The sequence below is a fragment of the Pelobates fuscus genome, chromosome 8 (genome assembly GCF_036172605.1).
Source record: "Pelobates fuscus isolate aPelFus1 chromosome 8, aPelFus1.pri, whole genome shotgun sequence".
NCBI lineage: Eukaryota > Metazoa > Chordata > Amphibia > Anura > Pelobatidae > Pelobates > Pelobates fuscus.
In genome coordinates, this window is record NC_086324.1 from 47291022 (window position 1) to 47309252 (window position 18231).

The 18231-nt window shown below is 40.5% G+C and overlaps 1 protein-coding gene across 2 annotated transcripts in view; it reads right to left on the bottom strand.

Annotated features, from left to right (window-relative positions):
- Nucleotides 1–18231, bottom strand: part of SESTD1 (SEC14 and spectrin domain containing 1) — a 130929-nt gene that overhangs the window by 100155 nt on the left and 12543 nt on the right. For both annotated transcript variants that reach the window (XM_063428674.1, XM_063428675.1), the window contains exon 2: nt 4168–4242. In XM_063428674.1, the coding sequence (XP_063284744.1) occupies nt 4168–4222 (55 nt within the window). In that variant the 5' untranslated portion in view covers nt 4223–4242. The remainder of the gene's footprint in view (nt 1–4167; nt 4243–18231) is intronic.

Here is an 18231-nt window from a genome sequence, read left to right on the forward strand (position 1 = left end):
CCAGCAATAATGGCTGTCAGGGCATTCTGGGAGAATTAGTCCACGACATCTGGAGTGCCAAAGGTTTCCTCCCCTTGGCATCGAAAATAAAGCTCAGATTTTAATTAAAAAAAAAAAAAAAACCATACCAGACACAATAAGCAATTCCATTAATTATCTGTACTGCAAGTCATGTTACAAGTTATCCAATGGAAAGCAAGGAGAGAGCTTGTATAAATCACTTTAGAGTCTCACAGCTTATGTGTATGACACACAGGATCCTGCATGGCACAAACACAATGTATCCTCTATGTTTCCTAGAACAAGGAGTTCAGCTTGCACTATAAGTTTACAGGAGTAGAAACAGTAACAGAACCTGGAGTATTTCTTCAGTCTCTGACTTCCTGTTCTATTGGTGTTCCCCATCTCACATCTCTGGACTTGGAAAAGTTTACATTTTTTTTTTTCAAAATCCCTTGCAATATTTGCTTGTTCATTATTAAAGCGGCACTGTCATGCCGAACTTACCTTTCCTCAATCTCTTCCTCTTCTCCCCCTCTCTCGGAATCTGTTATTCTTTCCTTCCTGTCTTCTTTAGTTTTCTTTAAAATCACAAGACAAAGTAGGGACTCTTTGCCTTATGGAGGATTCCTCCGCTTGACCAGCTCTGACCAGCGGAGGAGCAAAGTGTGCTTCATTTCCGCTGGTCAGAGCAATTTTCCCATGATCCCTAGCTTTACTCCCTGTTCCCACAATGCTTCCTGTCAGTATTGCCGAACGTCCTGTCACTTAGACAGAACGCCGGCAAAACTGCCGAATTGCATCCTAACAGAATGAGCACTGTTTCTCCATTGGTGTTAGGATGCAATTCGGTACTTTGTTCGTATCGGAATTTCATTCTAATGAATGAAACTCTGATCCTATTCATTGCCGCGGCTGCATCTTGCAGCCGCTTAGTAGATAACTCCCTAATTCCCACGGTATCAGGAAGCCATCTACTAAAAGGCTGCAAGACCTAAAATGGTCTTTCAGACAAATTTACTAATACTAAGTAAAGATTACTTAGTATTAGTAAATAATATGCCCATACTCGCTATATCGCGAGTAGGGGCATGTCTAGTAAGCAGTGAGCAGCCTATAGCTGCCCCCCCTCCCCCCCCTCATTACCATTTTTTTTTACAGTGAGCAGCCACGGGCTGCTCACTGTTTAGTGGACATGCCCCTACTTGCGGTATTGCGAGTAGAGGCATTCGGGAGATTTTAATCTCCCTTATGCCATTATGGGGGTCATATTGACCCCCATAGAGTGAGGGGGGACATGGGGTGCTTATGAAGTGGTGGGGAGTTCTGCTCCCTGCCGCTTCTGTCTTTACATATTACAAGGAGGGAGCTGCACGCCGGTAGCTCCCTCCTTGTAATAAACCGAACAAACAAACGAACACTGATATTCGGTGTTTGTTTGTTCGTTTGATTTTTTCTATTCATTCATTCGTCTGTCTGATGAATGAATGAATAGGTGAAATTCCCGTTCGCATGTCCAGGTGTTTCACTGGGCATGTGCGGGAATCTCACAGTCTATCTAGTGTGGTCAGATGACGTGTCCCTCAGGGACTTCACCTACCCACACAAAGATGGCGGCGCCCTGAATATAGATCGGGGCAGAAGATAAAGAATAAAAAATAGGTAATGTGGGGGGCTTAGGGGCATTTGGGGGTGACTAGGGGCCAATTGAATGTAGTGGAGGCGGGAGGGGGGTTAAAAAAAAACGGGATTCGGCATGACAGTGCCGGTTTAACCACCAGGTGAAAAGTTCTGAAGGAGCAGCAGACAAGATATTCTCGGAGTCTCAGATACTTTAGTAGATTGTTACTAAACTATACTAAAGGAATATTTGTATTTCTTAAGGGTACACTCCAAACACCAGAAGTGCCCTGGCACACTTCAGTAGTTGTGGTGGTGGAGCCCTCTCCACCCCAACTACTTCAGCCAGATAGCAAGAAGCGCTCCTTTTGAGCTAAGCCCGGTAGTCCAGGTCTTAGATCACTTGTTGAAAGTAATCATCTTATAGCGCCTGGTAAATTCCCATGAAACAAGTCATTGTCTGTGAGCATGCCACGGCACATTACAGTGGTTTTGGTGCTTGTAGTGTTCTTTTAAAACTATAAGCAAAATATATTTCAAAAAAAATTATGAGAATGCAATTTATACACTTCCATATCTATGATACAAACTCAAAGAACTAGCTTATTTCAAAGAGATGTTTTGCATTGAAGAAAAAAAAAAAAAAATATATATATATATATATATATATATACACACACACACACACACACACACACACCACAGTAAAAATTCCAGAATAATAATAACATACGAAAAGTAAAAGGCAGAGGAAATGACAACAGTAATACTCCAGAGTGTGCAAAAATATTCAAAGCACTTCCTAGGCATTTATAATTGGATCCACTGTGAAATAAATGTAGAAAAATGGTCCATGTTTCATTTTTGCCTTTTACAGATTCCAGCTCAGTATTGAATATATTGCTAGAAAAACTGATTTGACAGCTGCAACCCTTCCGTATCCAAATTGGAACAGTGCAGTCAGTATTTAAAAGGTTAAAAATAAATACATTATGCATGGCTATGAATGGGATTATAAAGTTCTCTGCACAACTTTAAAGCATGGGAGATCATTATATCAGCAGATTCTGCTGGAAATCCTGTTCCGCACTAATTAAATAGATACGGTCAGCTTTTTTTTTTTTTTTTTTTTTTTTTTTAAATCACAGAAAATTCAGTTCCTCAAGAAGCAGCAAAACATATTTTTTATTTAAATGCAACATTAAAAGGGATACTATAGTGCCAAGAACACAAAGCTGTATTCCTGATACTATAGCTCCCTCTGCCTCCCTCCTCCCTAGTTTCCCCCCCACCCTGGTGAATAAAGGGTTAAAAACGCTTTACTTGCCTTCCCCCAGCGACGAGGGACATCCGCCTTCCTCAACCCGCAAGTACCGGACGCCAATGCGCATGCACAGCAAATGCCACTTGCGCATTAGACCTCCCCATAGTAAAGCACTGAATCAATGCTTTCCTATGGGAAAGAATCGGACGCTAGATGTACACATGCAGAGCGTGAGGTCGACCAGCGTCATTTACTGGACCAAAGATTCGTTAGGATCCAGGAAAAGCCTCCAGTGGCTGTCTGGGAGACAGCCATTGTAGGCACACTTAGTGCTGCAATGTAAACATTGCAGTTTCTCTGTAAGTACAATGTTTAACACTGCAGGACTAAGTGCAATAGGGACACTGCACCCAGACAATTTCAATGAGCTGAAGTGGTCTGGGTGCCTATAGTGTCCCTTTAATTATGCATTTCCATCAGTAACTCTGTTTAAAAAGAAAAGAAAAAAAGTTCTAAATATTTATTTTCATTTTTTTTTATTTAAGTTCACTGACAAAATCATTGCCTGGACAAGTTTATAGAGTAGTTTTAAAAATATACATGAAGTACCACAATCACTACAGTGGACCAAGTCACATTCAATGCAGAGAAAAGACTTCGGAGCCAAGGGGGTATTGTCCAAAGACAAAGTGCCATTCTTCTGTTTGACTACTTACACGGGAGGGCGCCGGAGTATCATGACCACTCTCATGTTCAGACAGGTTTCCCAAACGATGACAAATATTACCCATGAGAGGCCCAATGCAAACACACCTTTGAAATCCATTGTCTGACTCTATAAACACCACACCAGAAACAGTGTTTCAAACTGGTAAGAAAGATAATGAATCTGCCTCTTTTGTCCAAAAAAACAAAAATCAGACTAAAAACTGTAAAAGAACCCAATTTTTGCCATCTTAAATAATGGAAATGTACCCCCTAGAGCAGTGCATCATGTATAGTTAGAAGAAGTCTAAACCTTTTTAAATGTGGGATGCGCTAGAACCATCAGCTAACAAGTTTTGACATCTTAAAAAATAAAAATAATCCATAAACTGGATGAAATTAACATCTGTATTTAACATTCAGCACCTGCTTGGCACATACCACTTTGAAGAAAATCCAAGAATGTTTCTCAAAGTAAGACATTGAGGAGAAAGGAAAGTAACTCACTTATCACAGAATGAAGATATATAAACAATAAGCCAACAATAACACACACACACACAAAAAAAAATTAATACCTGAAAGGAAGGCAAGTTTTTTCTTCAATATTGGTAAAATCACAGTGGCGTCCATTTCTAATAATGTTTACAGATCTGCAGGAGATAAAATAACGAAAAGACACTTGTTAAAAACATGGGTTCTTGTACTGTTGAAGACCTATGGCTCTAAATATCCACAGGAAATTCATTAGCTTTCATAACTGTTAAAACAATATAATTTCAAGTTGTAACCATGACAATGAACAAATGGCTGATGTGGAGATTAAAAAAAAAAAAAAAAAAAAAGACACTCCACCCTTCTCTTAGGTAGAGCAGTTACCTTCACTTCGTGCAGACCAATGGGATAATGTTCCCACATAATTCCCCCCTCACCCCTCAAGCTCCCATTGCCAGATATAATGCCCACATCACAGACAAGGAAGGGGTAAAAATCTTTTTCAATTATCTAGCTCACCTTGCCTGTTATCGTCTTAACTCGGACCTGCCGCTTTTGTTTTCCTTAGTTTGTTAATTCCCTATGTCTCTCTTCCTAGTAGGTGGTATGGCATCTGCAGCCTGAAATGTAGCTTAGCGCTTACCTGCCACTTCTCATTTAGGCCTTAATATGAACGATTCATCTAGTTTGTTTTTACCATCTAAAAATGGCAATTTCTAAGTTGCATTGCTTTCTCTGACTAATGATTGACAATCACAGACTTCCCAATGCAGCTCAACGAGAAGTCTTTGCAAGGCAGGTGCTCTGGGCAATTACCTGCAGGTTGAGTTTAGCTTCACTGAGCTAAAGAACCAGGAAGTAACAGCACGGTTAAATGATTGACAGCCAAGAGGGTGTGACAAGGTTTATTTATAAAAGTAACAATTTCTATTAGGTTTAGGTGTGTAAAGTGATCCTTTAAGTCATCTCCTTTATCCAAGGTGCATTGTGAGGAGGAATTATTAAATATAAGTTTAAGCTTCTATTTGTAAAGTTTGGTTACTAGAAAAATTTGTTTGTTCATAGAAATAATTACAAATAGCTTTTCATAGGTTAAAGTACAATGGTCAGATGTTATAGATACCAATTTAAATCTTAAAGGGACTCAATAGTCACAAGATCCACTACAGCAAGCATGTCAAACTCAAAAGCTAACACAGGCCAAATAAACAAAGGTTTGAGTTTATGTGGGACACCAAAAAAACAAAAACTTCAGTTATCATAGAAACGTAGGCTTATTTAGAAAAGTACCGTATAAAAGAAAAGTTGCCTAACACTAGACGTCTTCATATTCGTAGGGCTTCGAAGTAAAAAAAATAAAAGAGCGGATTTATTTAAGGAGACGTGCATTTCACATACAACAGAGGTTTGAAAAAATGTTTAAAAAGTTTGGTAATGGGACTGAAATGGAGAATGTATGCTGTTGCACAGCTATAAAAAATAAATTATGTTATCTTGTTTATTTTTGTAGTTCTATGATTGTCTTCTTCACTTTTGCTGAGATCAAACTTGATGATCTCAGCCAATCCAAGTTTTTCCATAGGGAAGCATCAGGAGGCTATTGTGCATGTGTGGCAAAATGCTGCGTGGCCAATCAGCATCTCCATGGGGACCGTTCAGCGCCTCCATGCAGACCCAATCCAATACACTACCCCCTTCCCTCCACTCTAATACACCGCCCCTTAATCTAACACACTGCCCCACCACTCTAATTTAATACACTGCCTGCTTCTCTCCCCCAATTTAAAACACTGCCCCCCTCACCACTAACACTGCCCTCCCCCATCCCTCAATTAATACACTGCCCCTCCTCGCACCACTCAAATGCACTGCCTCACCCTCCTACCACTCTAATACACTGCTCCTCTCCCTCCTTCAATTTAATACACTGGCCCCGTTCCCCAAGTTAGTACAGTGCCCACTCCCTCCCCCAATTTAATACACTGGCCCCCTTCCTCCCTCAAATAAATACATTGCCTCCCTCCCCAATTAAAACACACTACACAGGAAGGTCCCCTAAGCCCCTCTTCCCCTACCTTAAGATGAGCCGCCCGTCCTCCAGTTCCAGCCCTGCTCTTCTCTGCTCAAGCAGGCTGCGGGAGCACGCAATCAGCCGTGGAACGGCTGTCTTGCGGCAGTTCGCAGCCACAGCACAAAGTGGCCCCAGGGCAGTGGTGCCACAAATATTCACTGTGGGCCGCATACGGCACGCGGACTGCAAGTTTGACATACTTGCACTACAGTTTAATGTAGTTGTTTTGGTGAGTATAGATAGTCCCCGCAGGCGTTTTAATGTTAACCCTGTCTTTTCAGAGACAATGCAATGTTTACATTGCTGCCTAGTAACATGTAGTGGCAGTCACTTCCCATTCCAGTGCTGTACTGGCATTCAGCGTCTCCACGGCCTACATGGAGGTGTTGAACGCTCCCCTAAGAGATGCTGATTACTGCAGCATGGCATTTTGCCGTGCATTTGCAATAGTCTCCTGACAATTTCCTATGGGATTTGATTGGCTGAGATCATCAAAACTGATGATCTCAGCCATGGAGATGGAGCCAGCCATGGCGAGACCTGCATGTCGTGGGAGATAAGGCGAGTAAAATAACCTCGCTCATATTTAGCAAGGAGGGCCAATGACCTATATATTTAGTTTAACATTATAGTGTCAAGAATACGTTTGTATTGCTGACACTATAGTGTTCCTTTAAAGACAATGTTAAAAAAAAAAAAAAAACTGGTTGGTGTTACTTCACACTAATTAGCTGGAAAGTCCATTTCTGGTTAGTCATATCGTTTAAAAGTCAGTAAACATTTGTATTTCAGAAAAGCCAACAGACAACTTCAAGGAATGTCTGTAACTTGGAGAAATTCCAAATAATGTTCTTAAGTTAAATTATGTTTTGTAAGAAGTGGTTCTCGTATAGTAGGAATATTTAACATGAAACAATGTCACTAACACTTGGTTTGAAGAAAAAAAGATGTAAGGAGCAATACACATTTATTCATACATTTTAATATTAGGATTACATTTCAGATTTATATTTTTAATGAAAGTACAGGATAGATCTTCCAAGAACAGATTACTTGTTTTGGCATTTGGGGATTTATTCACAAAACTTGATATGTGGAGAATACATTTTTTAGCCAAAGTAGCAAAATTGGAATAAGTCTCTAAGCTAGCTATTATTCCAGTTTTGGGCCAATATGTGCTAATAAGAGCAATTCCTTTGTCAAAAAGCCCAAATTCAACTAAACCTCAGTCTGTATAATGAAAATCAGCAGTTTACTTTCCTATTTAGGACAACAAATCTTCCCAACCTCTATCCTAGGCATTCAGAATTGCTGTTGTATTTATCTGCAGTACTATAGCCAAACATGACCAAAACAGCATGTCAACTGATAAATGTGCATCATTGTGCTTAAATAAATACATTATATAAAAAAAAAAAACACTATCACAAAGTTACTTTGCATTTGTAGCACAGACAGAGGCCCAACCCAAGGGGGATTATAAAGGTTAATCAATTACAGACTGTACAATATATACATTGACAGAGCAGGGGAAAAAAACAAAATTAAACGTGAACTCGCTCTATTGGAAATCTAGCAAGAAAGAAGAAAAATAAAATTAAAAAAAGAGGCACAAAGTAGTAATTCGTATAAGAACACATGATGACTCAAAGTAATCTGTCACTGATTGGTCATAAAGTTCATGTAATAATTCTCAGAATAGTGTAGTCTCCTAAATCAACATGATTTTGCTTTGCCATTTTCTCTGTTATGGTTTAATGAGCAAACCCCAAAACATCTCCAAACTCATCCAGCACAATATCTTGTTAGATATCCGTATACAGTCCAAGTTTTCTATATTCAATTTGTAATTTTAACTGAGCCATTTTCGACATTCTCTCTCTCTCTCTCATAGCCAACTGAGCTTGTTAAGCCACTTTTTATTTCCCTCGAGGGCATATGAGAACAGGGTTTTGCAGTAATAATCCGGATTAGGAACCTAACACAAATATCCCTATTAAGACATGTCTTTTAAATGTTTCAATAGGGACCACCTACACACAGGACCCTGCACTCATGGACCTGTAAAGATTAATTATGGAGTATCCTTCAGCAATGTTTGGATATTGATATTTTTGGGGAGCACTTTGGGGTCTAAACAAGATGTGTTGGCCTGAGTATACTCTTGAGAAAGGCAAGTTAGTGTCGAAACGTTGCCACTCTGTGTTTGATGGCTAAAAACCATTATTAATCACTCAGCTGTGTGCGGAGGCTCTCTTCTTGAGATTATACTTTGGTCTATGGAACAAGGAGTAAAGAATTAAATAGTCGCCTACACAATCGTATTTGTGTACCCTATACTCTTCAGATGATATTGTGATGTGGATTATTGCGTTACTCATGGCACAGCACTGAAATCCATGGTGTAGGCCAAGAAAAGTTGAATGCAGAGAAAAGAATTCTGAGCCGAAGGGAGCACTGTCCAATTTGAAAGACACATAGATATTCTTCTGTTTCATAGTAACAAGCCAATCGTACAGAGTTTTCAAATCTTCTAATTCACAAAGATGATATTTCACAGAATGTATACAATCTTTGTGAACTGCGGGATCTACCGTTCTGGAAACAAAAAGAAGCATGGTTCTTTTTCCTCATCTTCTTTCTTAATATTCACTGGTGGTGGACATGTTGACGAAGGATAACCCAGCACCAAGATCATTTATTCATTTAAGGCACCAACCCCATTATTCTCTCTCTCTCTCTCTCTCTCTCTCTCTCTAGTATCCATGTACTCGTGAGAAATGTGGTATTTGTAGACTTGTTTCTTCTTAACTATATGTATTAATGGTTATTTCTGGAGGGCATTCCCAAAAACCACATCACTCAGATTACTGTTCAGAATAATTGTGCGTAAAAAATGACTTTAGCTAGCTGTGGTTTATTTTGCTACAGTTCTAATAGCCCTGCTTTTAGGATATGCATAATTTATTAGAATATTGTAAAATGTAAAAGATTGGATGTGTTTATAAACTGCTAGTTCAAATGTTACTGTGCTGTGCTCTAGGCATTTGGACACACACCAAGCACAAAGACAAAGACGTTTTACATTAAAGGGTTAGTTTAACCCTTGGGAGCGGAGGGGAACCTTTTCTGTGTAAAATGCCCTATTGGGCACCATGGATAAAAATAAAAAAATATATATGTATTAAGGCCTTTTGGCCTGTAATTGTGGGAGGGGCGTATGACACACCTCTTCCCTACTTAAGGGACACCCCTTACCTGGCTCCATATCGTTCGAGGTCAGCGCTGCATCATTTCCACTTCCGGGTCATCCAGACGCCATTTTACCTGATTACTCCATGAGGTTTTTTAAGCAGAGCTGTGTCAGGAATCCAGCCACAGGCTTTTCCGGCCTACCACCTTCTTTCTTCAATCCATCGCCGTGGATGGTGTCCAAGTGACTCACAAACTGTAAGTCAACCTACCCGTTATGCCAGGCATCAGTCCCACGGCACCATGCACGGGTCAGGTCCTCACTTTACGGCTGCATTTTGTCTAAGTCTGTTCTAAAACCATTGCATGTTCATGCATATCATTCGTTTAAACCCCCTACCGGTCTTTGGGTGTACTACAGGCTTCTTAGACATTATCGCATTTCATGTACAAACCACTGCATTTTCGCCTACACACTGACCCCTACCGGTCATTCAGTCTACTACAGGCTTCTCAGACATTATTGCATTTCATGTACAAACCAACGAACCACTGCATTTTCGCCTACACACTGACCCCTACCGGTCATTCGGTGTACTACAGGCTTCTCAGACATTATTGCATTTCATGTACAAACCATCAAACCACTGCATTTTCGCCTACACACTGACCCCTACCGGTCATTCAGTGTACTACAGGCTTCTCAGACATTATTGCATTTCATGTAAAAAACAACCTTGCTTCATTTAAACGATTGTCATTTCGGTTTGTGTTTTCTGGTCGGCACTTATTCATAGTATATTCTATGCACGATTGCTGTTCGCATTAAAATGCATACGGTTAAGCTATTCATGCTAACTTCTGTTTCCCTTCATACTAAGATTCGGTTATTCTGCTATGTATTCACATAGATCTTTTTCGTGAGTTACATTTCATCATTTTATGTATTTACATTTGGTTAAAAAGTTGCTTGGTTAAATAGACAGACCATTTTCATGCTATTTTTAAGGTATCACTTATTACATCAAGGGTATGAAACCAGCTAACATTTCTGTATAGACATTGGACTCCCACGCTTACTGGAGTTTTTTTTATAATTATCCATTTCATTACAATTAAATCAGCCTACGTTACAGGCCTCATTTCTTTGTTGTTAACCATGACACAAGGATTTAATTCCTTTTCATGCATACTCGGGTTGAATCACACGTACTGATCCAACCAATCATACGTTTCCTGCACAGTTATCGGTTAAACTTTAAAATACTTATTTTACACGATCTTAGGTTGTCTATTTTGTTTCAGTTTGCTTATTATATATATATGGTTTTAATAATAAGTTATTTTATTTTACAATGCAGATATTACATGTATATTACTGTTATGGTTAGCCTACATTACGGCTCCTTTTTCTGTCATGCTCGTACGACATACCACGAGTTCAAGGACACGGTCCTATTTTCAAAGAGTATAATGGAGATATGATGTTATTACAACCATGTACATTACGATTACATGGCACTAACTATTCAGGCCATTTCTTATCATACTCATACGATATACCACGAGTATATAAGAACACGGTCCTACCTTCCACAGAGGGTTTCGGGTTGAATCACACGCGTTGGTTCAACCACTCATACGTCACGTTACAACATTTTCTGCATAGATTGTCATTTCACATAATTTCACATGGCATTTACAAACTCAGGCCTTTTCTTGACACACTCAGGCGACGTAACACGAGTATTCAAGAACACGGCATATACGTCTCACAAGACTTTCGGTTTTTGAATCACACGTTCTGGTTCATACATTCATACGTCACTTTACAGCAACATTTATGATTCTGCATATTGTCACTTCACATTAAAAAGTCCCTTGCATTCCCAGATCAGTTTAGTGACATGCATATCATCTGATCACCTTCCATATATACACATTACACGGCCAATCCCCTGCTGCCAGGTATCGGACTCAGCGTAACGCTTGTCACCAAGCATGGGCAGTCATGTCACTATCATACTCATAGATTTTACACCTCCCACACATACTGCTAGAAGCCTAATCCCAGCCTATACAGATTACACAGGTCTCACAGGATCCATTCTCACTCGATCCCTTTTTAGGTTTATCCAGGTTTTCATACCTGTCGAATCTCAAAACTTCATACATACTACCAGGTACGTAAGCCTGCTCACGTTGTAGTTCACATACGTTTCATTCTTCTAGGCCATAGAGTACTGGCAAGTTAGGGGTATAGGCCCAAATAGGTACCTCCCTTCTTGGCATTTCTGCCTATCGTTTAGTGGTCCGCGAGGCCAACACCCCGCCTCAACGTTTCGGAGGCAAACGCCATCGGGCCACACGTGAGTAAGCCGCCTCGCAATATTATAGAGAGGGCCTCACCTGTCACTCCCTCCCCCTGTTTTCTTTTACTATCACTGAGAGGCCTACGATTCCTGCCACTACGACGGGTGGCCTCAATAACCCCTCGCGCCAACTCATAGACAGAGCCTCTCATAGCCACTTGGCAACTAGCAGGGCCTCACCTGTCACAAACAAGATTAATTTTTCGCCTTTCAGGCCTAGTTAGCCTGCCAGTATCACCCCTGGGGAATCGGTCACTACACCCCTTACCATGGCTGGGTCGGCCGCTGCGACCCCTCCAGCACTGGTTGAGTTGCAATCACTTTCTCCAGCCATCTGTTTCAGGGCACATGCTAAATCTGTGTCCAAATAAAATGTATCCCAAAACTATACTTAACATCAATAAACATTTCTGTACTTACGACATTACTGCCACATCATCCATCTAGACATTTGGTGGAATTCATTATCTCGGGTCTATCAGAAGGATTCACACAGGCCTCATACACATGCCTTCCGGAATCCTGGAATGTCCTAATTTACAATCCGCACAACAAACCCTACAGCGGTGGAGGCACTCATAGCCAGGAAGTGGCAGAGGACTTCTTATGGGGGCCCTTCCAGTCCCCTCCGTTCACCACATGGCGGACAAACCCCATCGGTATTGTCACGGGGAAATCTTCTCACAAACAGAGACTTATCATTGATCTATCAACACCTCACACCTCTGCCACTCCTAGTCTGAACTCCCTCATACCCTCTGAGGAATTTTCACTGCAATATTCCACCATAGATCACGCCATTACGGCTATCATGCAGGCAGGGGCCGGAGCATGGCTCAGTAAGACTGATATCACAATGCTTTCAAGTTACTGCCTATCCACCCTACACTGTCACCTGCATGGTATCAAGTGGGCAGGGAACTACTATTTTGCTCACGTTTAACATTTAGGTTCCAAAGTAGTCCGGCCATTTTCGACGTATTCGCCGAAACCCTATGCTGGTTTTATTAAATATAGCCAGATGCCCTACAGTTATACATTATCTGGATGATTTCTTACTGGTCGAGGAGAATATTTCCCCTCCCAGTAGCCTAAAAGAAACCATCAGTCTATTCGAACAGGTGGGTGTCCCAGTCTCCTCCACCAAGACTGAAGGACCAGATACCTTCATCACATTCCTGGGTATCATACTAGACTCAGCCACCATGCATGCTAGCCTGCCACGCCCAAGGTAGAAAACATTCTGATCAACATAATCTCTACATACAACTCGGTACTTGCAACCGCAAGAATTAGTCTCTGCTTGGGTCACTGAATTTTGCCATTCGCATCATACCTCAAGGCCGGGCTTTCATCTCACAACTCCTTTACATGTTTCCCACTTTTAGACATGATGGACACAGGTCACCCCTGGATACCCAAGCCACGGCAGGCGTAATTATGTGGAGAAAATTTTTAACCACCTTGAATGGTAAAAGCATGTTCCTTCCAAAATTGTCTGACTCCTCACCTACCATTTGGTCAGACGCGGCGTCTACCACAGGTGTTACAGCATTTTTTCAGGAACGAATGGCTTTGGGGCAGCTGGCCTTCAGAAGTTCAGGACCTGGAGGGTTTTTACACTACCTCAGCTCTGTTTGAGATATATCCCATCATGACGGTTGCCGTGGCATGGGTGCATTTATGGGCAGGTTCGTCTGTACGTTGCTACTCAGACAACCAAGTAACTTGTCACATTATAAACAAGGCCGATCCAAATCACTGACTATTATGAGATTCTTGAGGAAACTCACTTGGCTGGCTGCATGTCATAATTTTCTCTTGTTTTGTATTCATGTTCCAGGTGTATGTAACACTGCTGCTGACAATTTGTCTCGCTTTAATTTCCAGGCTTTTCGTCAAATACTCCCGTCAGCCGCACTCACAGCCATGAACACCCCACTATTCCACCATCTAGTAATGGACTAGATGCTATTATGCAACATAGCAGAACATTGTCCCAATTAGCACTGTCTACTAATACCCGGGAAACTTACGATAGAGCTTTCATTTGATTTAAAGATTCCTTTCTGAACACAACATCTTACAACCTTTCATCGTGACATCCTGGTTGGGCTTTGCTTCTTTTTGCCACCTCAAACTCAAACTATCAAACAACACAATCAAACCATATCTGACAGGCATCCAACATCACATGCTAACTTTACAACCAGACAAATCAAGTGTCCTCCTACCAATTAAGAACACCCTTAGGGGTATTCAGAGATCCGAACCCCCACGTACGGCCCAGAGGCTACCCATAGATTTCCATATTTTTAAAGACTTATACAATTCACTAGATTTAAACCCTTTGCCAACAACACAAACCTCATCGTTAAAACCGCCATATACGTAGCCTTGTTTATGGTTTCTTGAGACCAAGAGAATTTACCGCCATCAGCACAACACAGTCCACTCACATCCTACTTCATTCACACTTAACAAAACACATGGACTATTATATCTTGACTCTGCCTCACTCCAAAACCAGTCAACATGCATTTTCAGTAGAGGTTAAGTACTATCCTACTCACAACAGGTGGAGCCCCGTCCAACTACTGGACTCATATACCCAGCATAACAACGAACCACCATCTCAACCACTTTCAGTCTACAAGGTTCGGTACTCACTACCACCACCTTTATGACACACGTCAGGTCTTTACTTGCACAGCTGGGCCTCAAATCAGCTAACTATTTGGGCCACTCCTTCCGCATAGGAGCGGCCTCCACAGCATCCAGTGCAAACATTCCAGTTCATGTTATCAAGTCACTAGGGCGCTGGAAATCATCGGCTTACTCTAGATACATACCTAACCCGGTACAAGAAGTAAGAAATGCCTTTCAAGACATGTCTGGTTAAAGTATGTATATTGCTGGTATGTAATAAATTTGATTTTCTACTTTTGCCCTCTTTATTTACAGGCCTACCTCATCGTCGGTTCCGGCACACCACAACCGACATGCTCTTTTAATACCATCAGTGTTTGTATCTTCTGTACTATCATGAGCCCTTAACACAAGTATTAAGGCCTTTTGGCCTGTAATTGTGGGAGGGGCGTATGACACACCTCTTCCCTACTTAAGGGACACCCCTTACCTGGCTCCATATCGTTCGAGGTCAGCGCTGCATCACCCTCCCACCCACTCCTCATTATTAACTCCTTTTCTCTTTACATTTCTTCTTGGTGGGCCCTCTTTATTTACAGGCCTACCTCATCGTCGGTTCCGGCACACCACAACCGACATGCTCTTTTAATACCATCAGTGTTTGTATCTTCTGTACTATCATGAGCCCTTAACACAAATATATATATATATATTTTTTTTTTTTTTACTGAACTTGAATTCAGGGCAAAGCTATTGGCACTGACTTTCACACTCTGTCCTCATGTCACAGAGGCCACGAGCACTTCAATCGCAGGAGCGCCCACAAGGAGGGAGCATAGGAGTGAAGCGCTAGCTTTAAGCAAGGTGATTATATTTGAAAATATATGTAACACATTGTCTTTTCCCTGTAATTTACAACAACGAAAAGTATTAGTTCTCGAGGAGCAAGTTTTCTTTAGCCATAGTTAAAAAAGCTGCCCCTAAAGGGATACTTTAAAATGACATTAGGAAGGAACTGCTAAAAATGAATCTATTATGTACTCTTCTTTAGGTCTTTAGAAAAATAAAAATCAACACCACACCCTTTAATGAAGTCATCGGCTCCAGGGCCAGTATTGGAAGCTGTGCTAAATCAACGTGAACTATGGAGAAGCAGAAGAAAGAGTATTTTAGTAAGTAGATAAGATTTAATAGCACCAATTGTGCTTAAACCTTGTTGAAAATGTGTTCTTGCTCAAAAGGAAAAAGTGCCTTCCAGATACAACTTTATAATTTTGCTGGTCTGAGCAAGAACTATTTGCCAACTTTGCAGCTGTCTGCAACGATGCAGTCGGACTACTGGAATAATCAATTCACAACAGCTTTGAAGCAGACTTGTAAGCGTTTTCAAACTAAAATATAGCGAAATAAAATTTAAAGCAGCACTCCCATGATATTAGTTCCTCACAACCAACTGTGAAAAAAAGTATTTTATTTGAAGGCAACCTTATGTAAAAATACTAAACAGAGGAGACTGGACCCGAAGGGCAGGTGGGTCTGCGTCCTCCCCCAAGTTTTTGTTGCAATTTTTTATTTTTTTAAATCATAATAAATTATCAAATCTATCGGTGTTGTAATGACTAATGATAAGTATGGGATAGAAAACGTGTGTGTGTTGTGTCTGTCATAATTAGTTCTGCAGTTCGCGCTCTCATCCCACATAGAGGCTCTGTATAGGACAAAACTGGACATCCTAAAATACAAGTCTGTGTATTATCATGTTTTTTTTTTTTTTTTAAAGTTCTGTTTCCTAGATTTGTGTGTCTATAGGTTTATAGTACTGAGCATGGCATGAAGTCGTATTGGGTCAGGGGTTGCGTATGTGGGGTCAAGTAGGAAGAAAAAAATAACAACCAGGAAACCTAGTGAACTCGATCCAGAAATTCTAGCTTGAGATTGCATTTAGAGTGAGGAAAACATCAAATAACGATAATTTAGATATACAGTACAAATGGACCCTCCAGACAACATGAAAAACTCCCAGTGATAAACAACTAAAAGGTGGTGGCAGAGGTGGGTCAGTGTGCTATTGGAACCATAGGGGAAAACTGACTAAAGTAATTTCAGTGTAAATTCCTCCAATCATCACATCTAACTAGCAATATTGCCAATGAGGACCTGACTCACTGAAAATGCGCCCCCCCCCCCCCCCCAAAAAAAAAAAGACATGTGTATTAGGAAGAGGTATAAGGACATCAAAGCCCCCAAACAGTTAGAAGAAAATAATAAGGAAGATAAAAGGAGACTCAATACCTCCACAATTACTTATTTGGTTATAGGGGGGAAGTCAGATTTGGGACTGAGGGCTTAGTGACCGTGTTTAGACACCTCCCCTCCTTTCGAGTAGGTTAAGAAATTATCATAAAACGCTGTCTTCGTGGCTTGAACTTTAGAAATGTAAAACGGTGTCATGCTCTTAACAGAAAATGCCAGCCAACATGTGCTTTCTATTAGTGTATAACATCTGAAGCAAATTTGGCTCCAAAAAAAAAAACTATATTATATTCACAAAAAGAAAAAAGGCAAAACTAGATTATATTCATATATTCGCAATATTCACAATAAAATAATTTCACATGATCCAAATCATAGCCTTATCTGTGATGCATTACAGGCGCAGTTTTATAGCTACATGTATGATGGCCATAAAAATTGATGATATTCTGTAATATTATAGTAGTAATCTAATAAGTCAAAGACACCTCAGAGGCTGAACAAAGAACACAAACTCACCACTAAAACTATCAATAAACATCTCAGACAACTTTCCATCAAGAAACAACCTGGAACAAACTAGTCACTTCTATCTCCATTTGGATGCAATACAAAAATGCAAACAAAAGGTTAAGAAACCATAGCTGCCAATGTTCTGATTGCCCTGACAAGAACCTGCTACTAGAGTGACCAGGTGAAGGGTAGCATGATATTGCTAATTTATTATTATTGGCAGTTATATAGTGCCAACTTATTCTGCAGCGATCTAGGTTATTTGGAAGAGGTGGCAATGTGCCAGGGCACCACTGGCACCATAACCACTACAGCATGCTGTGCTCCTTTAATACTATGTTTCCTATATTTAGCAAACGCGTTTGTTAGACCTGGAGAATAAAATGGAATGCAGAAGTCCACGCTGCTGTATTTATCTTCTTATCCTAGAAGTGGGCACTTTCATGTTGTCTCACTGTCAATCATCGCTATAAATGTCTGCCATTGAACATTGTTGAACAGTTGTATTGTGTGCCCTGGCTGTGCCAGGACTGAACTGAACTGGATTGCAATGTTATTTGCCAAACCTTTAAAATACATTTAAAAGAAAATAAGCATCACAACAAAAGTGTTAACAAAATTTACAGGTGATTTTTGATGTTTTATTCTGTGGTGTAATTTCCAAAGAAGTTATGTTCACTCTGTGATAGACCTGGTCTTTCAAGCATTTGAATCTTTTTTATTTTTTTTTTCTTCTCAGTTCAACCTGCTCCTCATCACTGATTTAATAAGATCCAAACAGGAGTAAAGTCAGGCACACACAATGATACAACCCTGCACTGTTGATATCACCAACAAATAAAAACTCACCTTAAAGGATTACTCTAAGCACCATAACCACTTCAATGATTTGAAGTGGTTGTAATGCTTGGAGTCTGTATGTGCAGCATTTTACTATGAAACGCTGTACATACCATGAAACGCTGTACATACCATGAAACGCTGTACATACCATGAAACGCTGTACATACCATGAAACGCTGTACATACCATGAAACGCTGTACATACCGCGTTGACTTCACCTCCGGCAGCGTCATTAGCAAGCTCAAACAAGAGT